Source organism: Nicotiana sylvestris, chromosome 9, assembly GCF_000393655.2.
Source record: "Nicotiana sylvestris chromosome 9, ASM39365v2, whole genome shotgun sequence".
NCBI lineage: Eukaryota > Viridiplantae > Streptophyta > Magnoliopsida > Solanales > Solanaceae > Nicotiana > Nicotiana sylvestris.
The window spans coordinates 145,691,674-145,703,377 of NC_091065.1; the positions used below are offsets into that span (position 1 = coordinate 145,691,674).

An 11,704-nucleotide genomic window follows, 5' to 3' on the forward strand; every position below is an offset into this window, starting at 1 on the left:
CCATCCAATATAGATAGATAGAGTAGCAAAGGCCGTCCCGATTCTGGCGGGACCAAGACCGGTGGTGGGGACAAGTACTCCTTGATCCCTCTGACAATCCTTGGTCCAGCTTGTTTCGGCATCTTTCCTCAGCATCTTGAAGATGGGTTCACATATGATTGTGGACTGTGCTATGAAGCAACTGATATAGTTGAGACATCCTAGGAAGCTCATCACGTCCTTTTTGCTCCTAGGTGGTGGTAACTCATCACGTCCTTTTTGCTCCTAGGTGGCGGGAACCCTAAATGCACACTTTGCGGGGTTCAACTTCAAGTTGTACCTTCTCAACCTGTCAAAGAACTTTCTCAAGTTCGCTATGTGATCCTCGACCCTCTTGGATTTGATAATGACGTCGTCCACATACACGTCTATTTCTTTGTGTATCATATCATGAAAGATGGTTGTCATGACTCTCATGTAGGTAGCCCTAACATTCTTTAGACCAAATGGCATAATCTTGTAGCAGTATGCCCCCCATGGTGTAATAAAAGCGGTTTTCTCTGCGTCTTCTTCGTCCATCCAAATCTGGTGATAACCTGCAAAGCAATCCACAAAGGATTAGAGTTCATGCTTGGCGCAATTGTCGATCAGGATGTGTATGTTTGACAGTGGAAAGTCGTCCTTGGGACTTGCTCTATTTAAATCCCGATATTCAACACATACTCTGACTTTCCCATCTTTCTTCAGAACTGGCACAATGTTGGCTAACTAGGTTGGGTACTCAACCACCCTGAGGACTTTGGTTTTGATTGGCTTAGTAACTTCCTCTTTGATTTTCAGGCTCATATCTGGTTTGAATTTTCTGAGTTTCTGCTTCACCGACGGACACATGGGATTAGTAGGCAACTTGTGAGCCACTATGGATGCGCTCAAACCGGTCATGTCATCATACGACCATGCGAAAATGTCCTCATATCCCTTTAAGAAACGAATGTACTCCTCTTTCTCTGTTGGCGATAAGTGAATGCGGATGCGAGTCTCCTTGACGGTCTCGGCGTCCCCTAAATTTACTGCTTCGGTTTTGTCCAGGTTGGACTTAGGCTTGTTCTCAAAGTTTTTAACCTCACTAACAACTTCTTCAGGTATCTCATCTTCTTCATCTGAATCACTATCCTCATGTTGCATTGCCTCATTACATGTCACAGTCACCGGTTCATCAGGAAAAGTAATAATAACGCTGTAGAAATAAAAAAATGTGGAAGATAATAATGAATAAAAAAGAGCAACGCGCTTGATTAAAACTGAAAAAACATCTGAACAAGTACGGCTTGGCAAATCGAGCATTTATTTTGCAACAATTGAGTCTTTAAAAACTAAATTACTAAAAATGTTAGATGCCTAGAATGGCTATAGAAATAAAATCTGCCAGGCTACCTAGGGACTCGGCGGGCCCGGGATGGTGTGGCAGTCCAGTTCCTGAGAATATGTCTCTTCTCCACAGTCTGAATAGTGAGGCCTTCTTCCTCCTCCTCCTCAATTATTGCACTGCAGTCCATGTCTTCATCCTCCAAGAACAGATTCCTCAACCCATCTAATGCTTCTTCTTCTACAGTTCCCCATATTGTGTTAGCTTGGTGAAAAGCCTGATCCAGATGTGGCACTGGTTGCTCGAGAGGGTAACAAGGTCCACGCCATGGAGGCAACTAATCATTATACTCTTGCCATGTATACTAGTATCCGAGCCCGAAGGTAGTACCGTGTTGTTTCAGTTGTATCGGTATGGTAATACCCTAGAGATTCTTCCCAAGCCCTTTGTCGGGTTCATACCTAGACCATGCCAGTATGATTTCTATTTTGCTACTCCACCATTTGTATTTGTCAACGGCATTGACACATTTGATGTGATGATAGGTTTCCCCTCCTAAACTTCTTCTGTTCCAACAACTGGGATGGTTTGCCTGGTGTAAATGGGGTTACTCCCATCTCCGTGAATGATCACCTCCTGATGTTTCCATTTGAATTTCATGGCTTCATGTAGTGTGGAAGCCATAGCCCCTGTGACATGTATCCATGGTCTGCCCAATAGAAGATTGTATGAGGCTGATATGTCGAGCAAGAATTCAACGTCAAACCAAGTTGGCCCCATCTGTAGACAAAGATTAATCTCTCCAATCGTGTCCCTTTGAGACCCATTGAAGGCTTTCATATTCATGTTTCCTACCCGTATTTCATGGAAACCTTTGCCCAATCTTTTCAGAGTAACCAACGAACAAATGTTGGGGCTTGAACCCCCATCAATCAAGACCTCGACGATGAATTTGTCTTCAAATTGTACTGTGATATGCAATGCTCAGTTGTGATTCAACGCTTCAGGCAGTAGCTCGTCCTCGTGGAAGATTATTTTATGACTTTCCAGCACCTGCCCTACCATATTGTCCATCTCTCCGCAGGTGATATTGTTGGGTACATAAGCTTCACTCAACACCTTCATCAAAGCATTCTTGTGTGCCTCTGAATTTTGCAATAGTGACAGTATGGATATCTGAGCTAGGGTTTTGTTTTGATGATCGATGATAGAGTATTCCCTTGCTTGTACTTTCCTCCAAAGGTCATCTAGCTTTGTTTCAATGACAGGCTACTTGGTAGTGGTATCCTTACTTGGTCCTCCCAAGTGTTCAGGTGTATAGATTCTCCCGGTCCTAGTCATTCCTTACGCAACATCGGATTCCTCCATCTTTGCCTTTCTTTTCCGCCTAGATTCGGCAACATAATCCCAAGGTATTGCTTTTGAATTGAAAGAAGGTGTGGTTGATACCATCACTGTGAAAGGTCTGGCCATTTCAACTTCAAATAGAACAGGGGTGGCTGCAGGTGGAGCTACCTCTACCTCAAATGGAACTGATGCGGCTACCTCAACCTCGATTGGTGACTGAGTCTAGGCTACAATAGGAGTAAGTGTGACTGAGTGTTTAAAGTCATAACCTTCTCAAATAAGCCCAATTGACCCCTCAGTATCCCATTCTTCATCCATCTCTATCACATGTATCCCACCACCCCTATGATCCGGGAGAGGGTTGTTGCGGACATTGGGTGCATATTCTTTTGCCTGTATGACCTTGTTGTCAATCAGTATCTGGATTTTATCTGTCAATGTTTGGCACTCGTCAATGGTGTGCCATTTCATACTAGAATGGTATGCACAGGTTTTGTTTGGGTTGACCTATTAGGATGGGTTCTCTAATGCCACAACGAGAATAAGGGTGACGTAACCAGCGACATTCAACCTTTCATACAGCTAGTCGATGGGTTCAGCAATAGCGATATATTATTTGGGTGGCCTGCGGTTAAAATCGGGTCGTGGTCTCGGATAATTTTGGCAAGTTAGAGGTGACTGGAAATGAGATGGTTGGGAATTATAGGTATGATAGGCAGTGGCGGGTTGGGAGTATCTGGCAGATGAAGGTTGATATGTGGGTGGTGGTGCTTGGTACGTGGGTGGAGGTGTTTGATATGTGGTTGGAGGTGTTTGATATGTAAGTGGAGATTTTGGGCCTTGAGCTACCATTACTGCCCCAACGTCTCTCTTCTTCGATATGCCGCCCGATTGTAATGCTTTTTTTGTGGCCTGTAATGCCTCAAAGTTTGTTTCCATCTCGCTCTTGATGCCTTCCTCGATTCTTTCTTCGAATTTAATAATATCATAGAATTTATGGTTTTTAATAACCATCAATCTTTCATAATATTGCGGATCCTATGCTCTGCCGAAGAACTTGTTCATCTGTTCCTCGTCCAAAGATGGTCTGACCTTGGCTGCTTCTGACCTCCAATGGGTAGCATACTCGCGGAAAGTGTCGGTGGGCTTCTTCTTACGGATCTGAATGTAGAAAACATCTGGTGTATTTTCTATGTTGAACCTAAATCGATCTATAAAATTAGACGCCATACTCACCCAGTTGGACCATTTCTTAGGATCCTGGCTGATGTACCAAGACAAAGCATCTCCTGTAAGACTTCTCATAAAGAGTTTCATCCGGATCCTTTCATCATTTCCGACCCTGACAAGTTTGTCACAATAGGTCCTTCGATGAACCCTGGGATCACCTGTACTGTCGAACATCTCGAACTTGGGAGGTTTGTATCCCTCTGGCAGTTCTACATCTGGCTGTATACATAAGTCTTCATAATTTAAACCTTCTACCCCTTTACCTCCTTCGACACCCTGAACTCTATTTGTCAACTTCTTGAGTTCCTCAGCCATGTTTTTGATGAGCAGGTCCTTCTCAGCAGATTCTAGTGTATAGGAAGTTTGTTGGACAAAGTGAGGTACGGTTTCCATGTATATAGGGTTGTTTTGGTGAGTGCTAGGTGCCTGGGTGTAGTGGTGGTCATTAGTTGAGTTTTGAGGATCAGGAATGGGTTGTGGTGTGTTCTAGGGAGTGTGATAAGTGGCGGTTAGTGGGTATCAGATTGGTTGATGATGGTGTTGTGGCAGAGTCGGTATCGGCAAAGGGTTGAGATTTTAAGGTAGGGTTGCATATTGATGTGGTACAAGAGGGTTTTATGAATGTTGGTTTGGTGTATTTTGGGGAGGTGTTGGGTTCTTTGTGTTTTGTTGGTTGATGTGGGGGACATTCAGGGTGAGTGATAAGTTTGCCAAGTTGCGGACCTGCTCAAGTTCTCCCTGTAACTCTAATATCTTTTGTTCCAACCTCAAAACTAGATCATTCGTTGCCGGAGTACTCCAACTGTCTGAAGTTTCTGCATTTTCCACATTCTCTTTTTGAATACCGCTTAACTTGTCCATTTTAGCTTTCCCTTTGCTCTTTGTATTGCTTGGAGGAGGAGGAGGTGGAGGGCCTCTAGATCTGATGTGATACACTGATGATGCCAGTATGAGCGTACCAACCTTAGTGGATGGGAATAAAGAATAAGGAAAAACAAAAGGTAAACTAAGTAAGGATTCTGAGATGTTTGCAGTATTTGAACACATATTGCGGGAATGTAAATTTGCGTCCTAATTTGGGAACCTCGTTGTGCCCGAGGTAGGCCTAGCGACAAATAAATTTGGAGAAATTTAGTGCCAATAGTTGCCTCATTTCATTAATGTAAAAGTAAAACAACCCAAAATGAAACTAAGTAAGATAATGTTGCTAATGGCACTTGGCCTTATTACATTTGAAAGGAAAGCAAGTAAAACTAATCTACTTGGTCCCAAAAGGACCTTCTCCAGACCGAATGTTGTTGTCGATCAACTCTCCCAACTCGTGCAGGTTCAGCAGTAGGAATGCCAGATGCCCTCCTTCATTTCCTCCAGTGTTCTGACAGTAAATTGTACTCCAGATATTCTAGCCTCTCGCTGGATTTAACAACTCTTTCTTTCAACTCGTTAATCATCTCCATGTTAGCCTTATGTTGTGCCATATGCTCAGCTTTAGACTCTCGAAATCTTTTCCGCATCTTGTTGTACTTCACCTCTGCTTCAGCAAACTCATCTATGACCGTATTTCCCGGACCAACCCTTGGCTCAAAAACTCCTGATAGATTATCATCCAACCATGAGGGGTAAAAGTATGAATGGCTCGCATGGTATCGGTCCGGCTCGATGGTATCCTTCTTCACAATAATCTTCAGAGTCTACATATGTTGCGCTTCATTCTTATATGGGATGGCGTCACCCTGGAAATCAGCTCTAAAGTGGCTCATCTTAGAAACCCGTGGTATGACTTGTCTTTTGCCTGCCTATCTCATAACTCTAAGGGGAGCATAAGGGTATATCCCTCTTAACCCGATCAGCACCAAGTGCGGGACATCCCTAGATCTTATGATGAACTCGTTAGTGGGGAACCACTCGAACATCCACTGAACCTAGTCTTCAGTTAGCTGTTGAAAAATTATACACATCCTACATCATTCTTAGGTTGATCGAACATGTCTGGAGTGCAAGTCATTCTTTTAGGGTGATGGAAGGCTATGTGGTCATTCCATAGCCTTCGTGGAAACTCTTGGCGGTATTGGCCCCTTTGGAGATATTCTAATAGCCAGACTTGTAACAGTAAGTTGCAACCCTCAAAGAATCTGGACCCCTTATAACAACGTTCCAAGGCCCGGTACATATCCGCAATGAACATAGGGACAATAGCATATGTCTGCCCCTCTATCCCATCCATTAGAGTTTTGGCCACCATGGCCATCCTAGTATGGATTCTATCCCCTTGGATTGGGATTACCAGCATGCCCAAGAAGCACATAATGAACACGAAGACCCTGCGATGAACCTATCCCAAAGAGGTGATTGAGAACTCATCATCAAAAATATGGTAAGAGCTACTATGACCATATCTTTCATAAAGGAAATCAAAAGGTATGTAGGAGTTTTTCAAGCACTCTAAATCATCATTTTTCCTCAGCCCCGTCATCTTAATTAAGAAACCCTCTGGTGGTATGATTTTCATGTGCTAGCAAACCAGGGCTATCCCAAGGCAACCCAGCAAATCCCCCTATTTCTTCTAGGAGGGGAGTTATTTCTATGTCTCCAAAACGGAACACAGCGCTTTCCTTATCCCAAAATAGAGTGGCAGCCTCGATTAGTATCTTGTTTGGTTGAAGATCCAATAGTGATAGCAAATTACCCAGGACTCTTTTCACATGATTTTGATCGTTAAGGGAAGATCCCTCCACCAATTTATCAAAAGTGGAGGAATGCTACCGACCATACCGAATCTGGGGATTTCGTACCTCATTTTTTTGCAAAACAAGAGAGAGTTTGACCTTTCCCCCTCCAGGTTTATCTCTTTATACAGTAATGATTAGCATATTGGCACTTATTTCTCCAAATTAATGCACACAATCATGGTTACACCCGTTAGGATTGTGGAAAACCCGATGGACTTTTGGACGAGGCTTGTCTTAAAGGGTTATTATGCGAACAACATACTAACCCGGCTAGGTTTGACCATGATGCATGTAAATTTAATCAGAGTAAATATGCCTTTCCGAATTTAAAGGGTGATATATAGGAAGAGTGCAAACACTCATCAAGCGTTGCTATAGGATTGATAACGCATGAGTGGAATATGATGTTGAGCATGATTTATGCAACAGTAAATAGCATGTCGTCAAGTATTTGCACGTAAGAAAAATAATAAATGCAGTATATAAATGATTGAAAGACAGTTACGAAAAAAGAAAACAAAGGGACAAGTCAATTTCAGGAAAAATAAAGAAATCATAAATGCTTGAAAATAAGCAATTAAATTCAAATAAGGGGAAAGGGTATTGTCGCGCCCCATTTTTTCCTCTTCGCATTGGAAAATCGGGTTTATGACATTATGGGTATAAGACAACTCATTCCTTTTGGGAACTGGGTTTTGCATTTGAAGAGTCGCCACCTAATGATTTAAGGTGCATTAGGAGACCTATAAGGTTCACTTCTAAGTTTGTTTCATAACCAAAGATAGGGTAAGGGCTTGAAATTATCCTAAGGGGAAGGTGTTAGGCACCCCTCAGGATCCACTAGTGTGGTTCCCAGCCAGATAGTTTTGTGAATTTGTACAGTTAGCAAATAGACAAGTATAGGCTCAAATAGTAGGGGATTTAGGTTTAAACACATAAGAGTTTGAAAGAACAATTAAAGGCAAACTTTGGAAAAATGAGTCACATTTTTACAGATACTTGGGAACATAAAAGGAAAGGAAAAGGGGAGGGGGTCCTAGGTTTATTTATAATATGGATCACATCAATGCGATACCCGGTAGACACTCCTTAGAAGAGGGGATACACGTGGTATTAGCGCACCGGTCATCATATTCATATCTACCCTTCCCACCCTGTCGAGGTATTAAAGTGCGGATTGGTCTCGACCACTATGGCATGCTATTACCCGTCCTACTCCTATCAGTCCAGAAGGAACTTAGGACTACTGTTCCTAAAGGGGAGGGATATTAGGCTGACTTTTAGGTTTCAAAAAGTGAAAAAGCTAAGGCGACATACAAAAAAAAATACATAGGACTGCATATTAGGGGAAACATGTAAACAACTAAAAGGCTCATGTATCTCAAACAAAACACATAAATAGCATGACTTAAACACAGTTAGGGTCTGAATTTAAAGTACTAAGGAAAGGAGAATTTTAATTGTTGTGGCAGACCAGTTTGTTACATAACTCAGACAAGAAGTCCGAATGGGGCCTGCCTGTTGGTTGTAGCAGTTATTGATTAACAAAAGCGGATTCAGTTTTTATTGTCGTTATCACCTAAGGCTCGCCTAAGTGTTTGTATGAGATCCTATAAACATTATATATATTGGTGATTTAGGACATGGAAAAGTAGTAACAACTCTAAAACAAACGACTTGAGATCCTATAGACATGCTTTCTAAACCGCGTTAAATAAAGGAGTAAGGTTGTTTAAAACTAATTCAGAACAATACGAGTTAGGCTGATTTTAAACTAGACTGGTTTCAGATTCTATATATATTGATATCTATTATTGCTATTTTTAATTCCTATAGGCATGATATCTGATTGAATGATACTGATTTTAACCTATTGGACATGATGCCGGATTATAACCAATTAGATCCTAAGAGCATGGTATCTAAGTGTGGTAATAAACATGCAGAATTTAAAATGAATCCTATAGGCGTATTATCTAAATGCAGAATTAGATATGTTGAATTTAAACAAGCCCTATAGACAGGTTCTATAAATGCAAAGTTAAGCATGCAGAATTTAAAACAACAGATCTTATAGGCATATTCTCTAAATGTTGAATTAAACATGTAGAAAACAAGTCCTATAGGCATGTTCTCTACCCTTCTAATAATTAAGCATGTACAATTACCCAGCCCTGTTCACTAGCCAACCCCAATGTTTATTACAACTTATTACAATTCAAATGATAAATTACATAAGAAAAGTGTAAAAGAAGAAGTTACAACTAGAGGAAGCCTGATTCTTGACTTCCTCTCCGAGTTATGGAATAAACCACCTCAAATGCCATTTGTTTCAAAGCCTTTCTCGGACTTGAGTGTGTCAAAGTTTCCTAAGGGTCTCATGGGGCCCCGGCTAGTACTTACACCCAAGTTTGCATAACCAGATAGAGATGAGTGCAGTGTAGAAGGGCCAGCCCTTATGTGTCCAAGTTCAGAGGGAGCTCATGGGTCCCAAGGCAAAGCTCACACAAGAGGGGCAGAACCTAAGTTTAAGAGTATAGTGGAAGTGCAGGAGCAGAGATTTTGTTTGAAAACTGGGTTGAGAATAGTAAGGTAAAGGGTAATTTGAAAACAATAATAGTAAAGCTAACACTACACAAAATCAACATTTTTTTTATACAAAGGGGTCAGGGGTTTGCGAATACATTGCAGGGAACATATGACCCTAAGAGGAGTCAGGTTTGGACATGCACAGCAATAACTGGTACTGGAATATACATAAACCAACCAGAGAACACAACTCATAGAGGGGATATGAAGCATATGACCCCAGGGAGGGTCAGGTTTGGGTCATGCCCAGTAATGTCTAATGCTGACATGCCCTCAAACCAACCACAGAATACAAACACATAAGGGATATGGGGGTTTGGGATTCATAAGTCATAATAAGTGACTGACAAAGTTCATACAAAAGAAATATACATTAATTTAGAAGAGGAAGGGACAGATTACAGCATGCTTGGTAATGTAACTGGATTAAACACAAGTAAGAAACATGCAAGAGTGAAGGAAATAGTAAAGAAACATGTTGTTGTTGATGCTGGAAGAGTAACTAGAACATACCAGTAAAGAGGCAAATGCAGAATGAAAAGTAAGCAAATTTCCACAGCCTAGCCTTGGCTTTCAGCCGGCTAGACAAGGCAGCAACACAAGTAGTAACAGAGAAAAGAGAGAGAGAGCTTTGAGTGAAGTGTGTGTTCTAAACTCAAGTGGTTCGAGTCTGTTCGAAAGAAGAGAAAGTGCAGGGTATTTATAGATTCTGAAAACAAGTGAGAAGTAAGGTAACAAGTAAAGTTTTAATACAAATATAGAAACAATCAACAGTCAGAATCAATTACACAAGTGACTCCCTTTAATTAAGGAGTCACTGTTTAATGGGTAATGACATATTCAAAATAAGGAAAGAAGATCAATTTAGAGACAAACTAATTATTGTCATAAAAGGAGTAGTAAAAGCATTGAGTAAGTAATCAAGTCTAAGAACAGAAATATGCTTATTTTGAGAAAAGATTCAGTAAAGCAAAATAAGGAAAGGAATCAATTAACTTTAACAGGCGAGTGAAATTAGAGTTCATAAAAGAAAGTTTTTGAAATCAGTCCCACGATTGAGATCAATCAAAAAAGAAATATGCTTCTGCACTTCAGTATATAAATAAAGTGAACAGGGTCATCAGACATGCGAGGCCAAGCACATTGACAAAAGAGATAATCACAAGCATGTAGTAGTGGCAGAAATAAGCTAGGGTTCATTAGTAAAGCAAATATTCGAAGCATAGTAATCAAGTAGGTCAAGTCATATTGAATCAATAGTGAAGAAAATAGAGTATTAGAAACATGCAAAGGTCTCACAATAGCAGGTGAGGAAACCTTTTGAAAAGTTAGGGTTTCAGCCATAGTCGAGTTGAAAGATAGTGAAAATCAGGTAAGTCACATAAAGAAAAGAGAGTCTGAAACAAGAACTTTCAATAAAGTATTCAAACAAACAATTTCAGACCCAAAGACCTAGGGTTTTCAACAATAATCAAGTTTAAAAGATGGAAAATAGATAAGTCAAGCAAGGATTTTAAACAAACAAGCACACATCTAACAAACAGCTTCAGAACTCGATTGAGACCCAAAAGAAATTAGGTTTTTAACATGCTGACTCAAGTAGAAGGAAAGCATAACAAACAGTTAAAACATAATAAAGTCATAAAATAACATCGAGAATCAGAGAAAAGGTTTTTGAAATAACTTAAAGGAAAACCCTAATGAGAACAATGAAGAGTCGTTTTGAAAATAACGTTGAAGAACCTTCGAGAAAAAATGCTTTAAAGTTCATGGTAAGCAGAGATCTAAGGTTGATCTGAAAGAAATCGAAAGATCTTAGAGATTAGGGTTTTAGAAAACCCAAAAGAAACGAGAAAGATCTCGAAAGTTCTCGAAAGTTAACGATCTAACCAGAAAATGTCAAGGACCCGCCTTAAAAGGCCATGAATGGCTGGGAAAGGTCGTGGATGGTCGGAGAAAGGCCATGAACACCAGTCGAGCAAGGACTAGACCAAACTCCTTCGAAGTCTGGTCGTGAAACAATAGAACCAAACACATAGAAGCCATGGAAGGTTGGTACAGGTCTCAAATGACCACGGAAGGCCATGGATTACGTAGGTATTAGGGTGGATTATGGTGTAGTTTGATGGCGGCGACTAGGGTTTGTAGGAGTTTCAGAGAGAGTTGAGAGAGAAGAGGGGTTCAAGGGTGGCGGTAGGTGAGAAATGAATTAGGTTTGGGGGTCTTTTGGGTTTAATTAGGAAAGGGCAGCCGTTGGCCGTTGATCTAAATGATCAACAGTTGGGATTAAAGGGGTTAGGTGTGGATCCGGGTTGGGTCGTGTGAATTGGGTTACGGGATCGGGTTTTATTTGCAATTGGGTTGGGGAATTGGGTCTTGATTTAGGCTCAATTTTAGGTTATAATTGAAATAAAATCTGGCTAGATTTTAAATAGCCATTTTTCCATTTATTTTATAAAGAAAT

At 40.8% G+C, this 11,704-nt stretch overlaps 2 protein-coding genes across 2 annotated transcripts; both read right to left on the reverse strand.

The window, feature by feature from the left end:
* Window positions 1–264: 264 nt before the first annotated feature.
* Window positions 265–2,191, reverse strand: LOC138878373 (uncharacterized). The gene is made up of 3 exons (XM_070158043.1): window positions 1,938–2,191; window positions 915–1,216; window positions 265–575 (listed from the first exon to the last, which is right to left on the reverse strand). Exons 1-3 carry the CDS (start codon window positions 2,189–2,191, stop codon window positions 265–267), a joined length of 867 nt encoding a protein of 288 aa, XP_070014144.1.
* Window positions 2,192–3,730: 1,539 nt separating this feature from the next.
* Window positions 3,731–4,315, reverse strand: LOC138878374 (uncharacterized). Its single transcript, XM_070158044.1, has one exon. It carries the CDS (start codon window positions 4,313–4,315, stop codon window positions 3,731–3,733), a length of 585 nt encoding a protein of 194 aa, XP_070014145.1.
* Window positions 4,316–11,704: the final 7,389 nt, after the last annotated feature.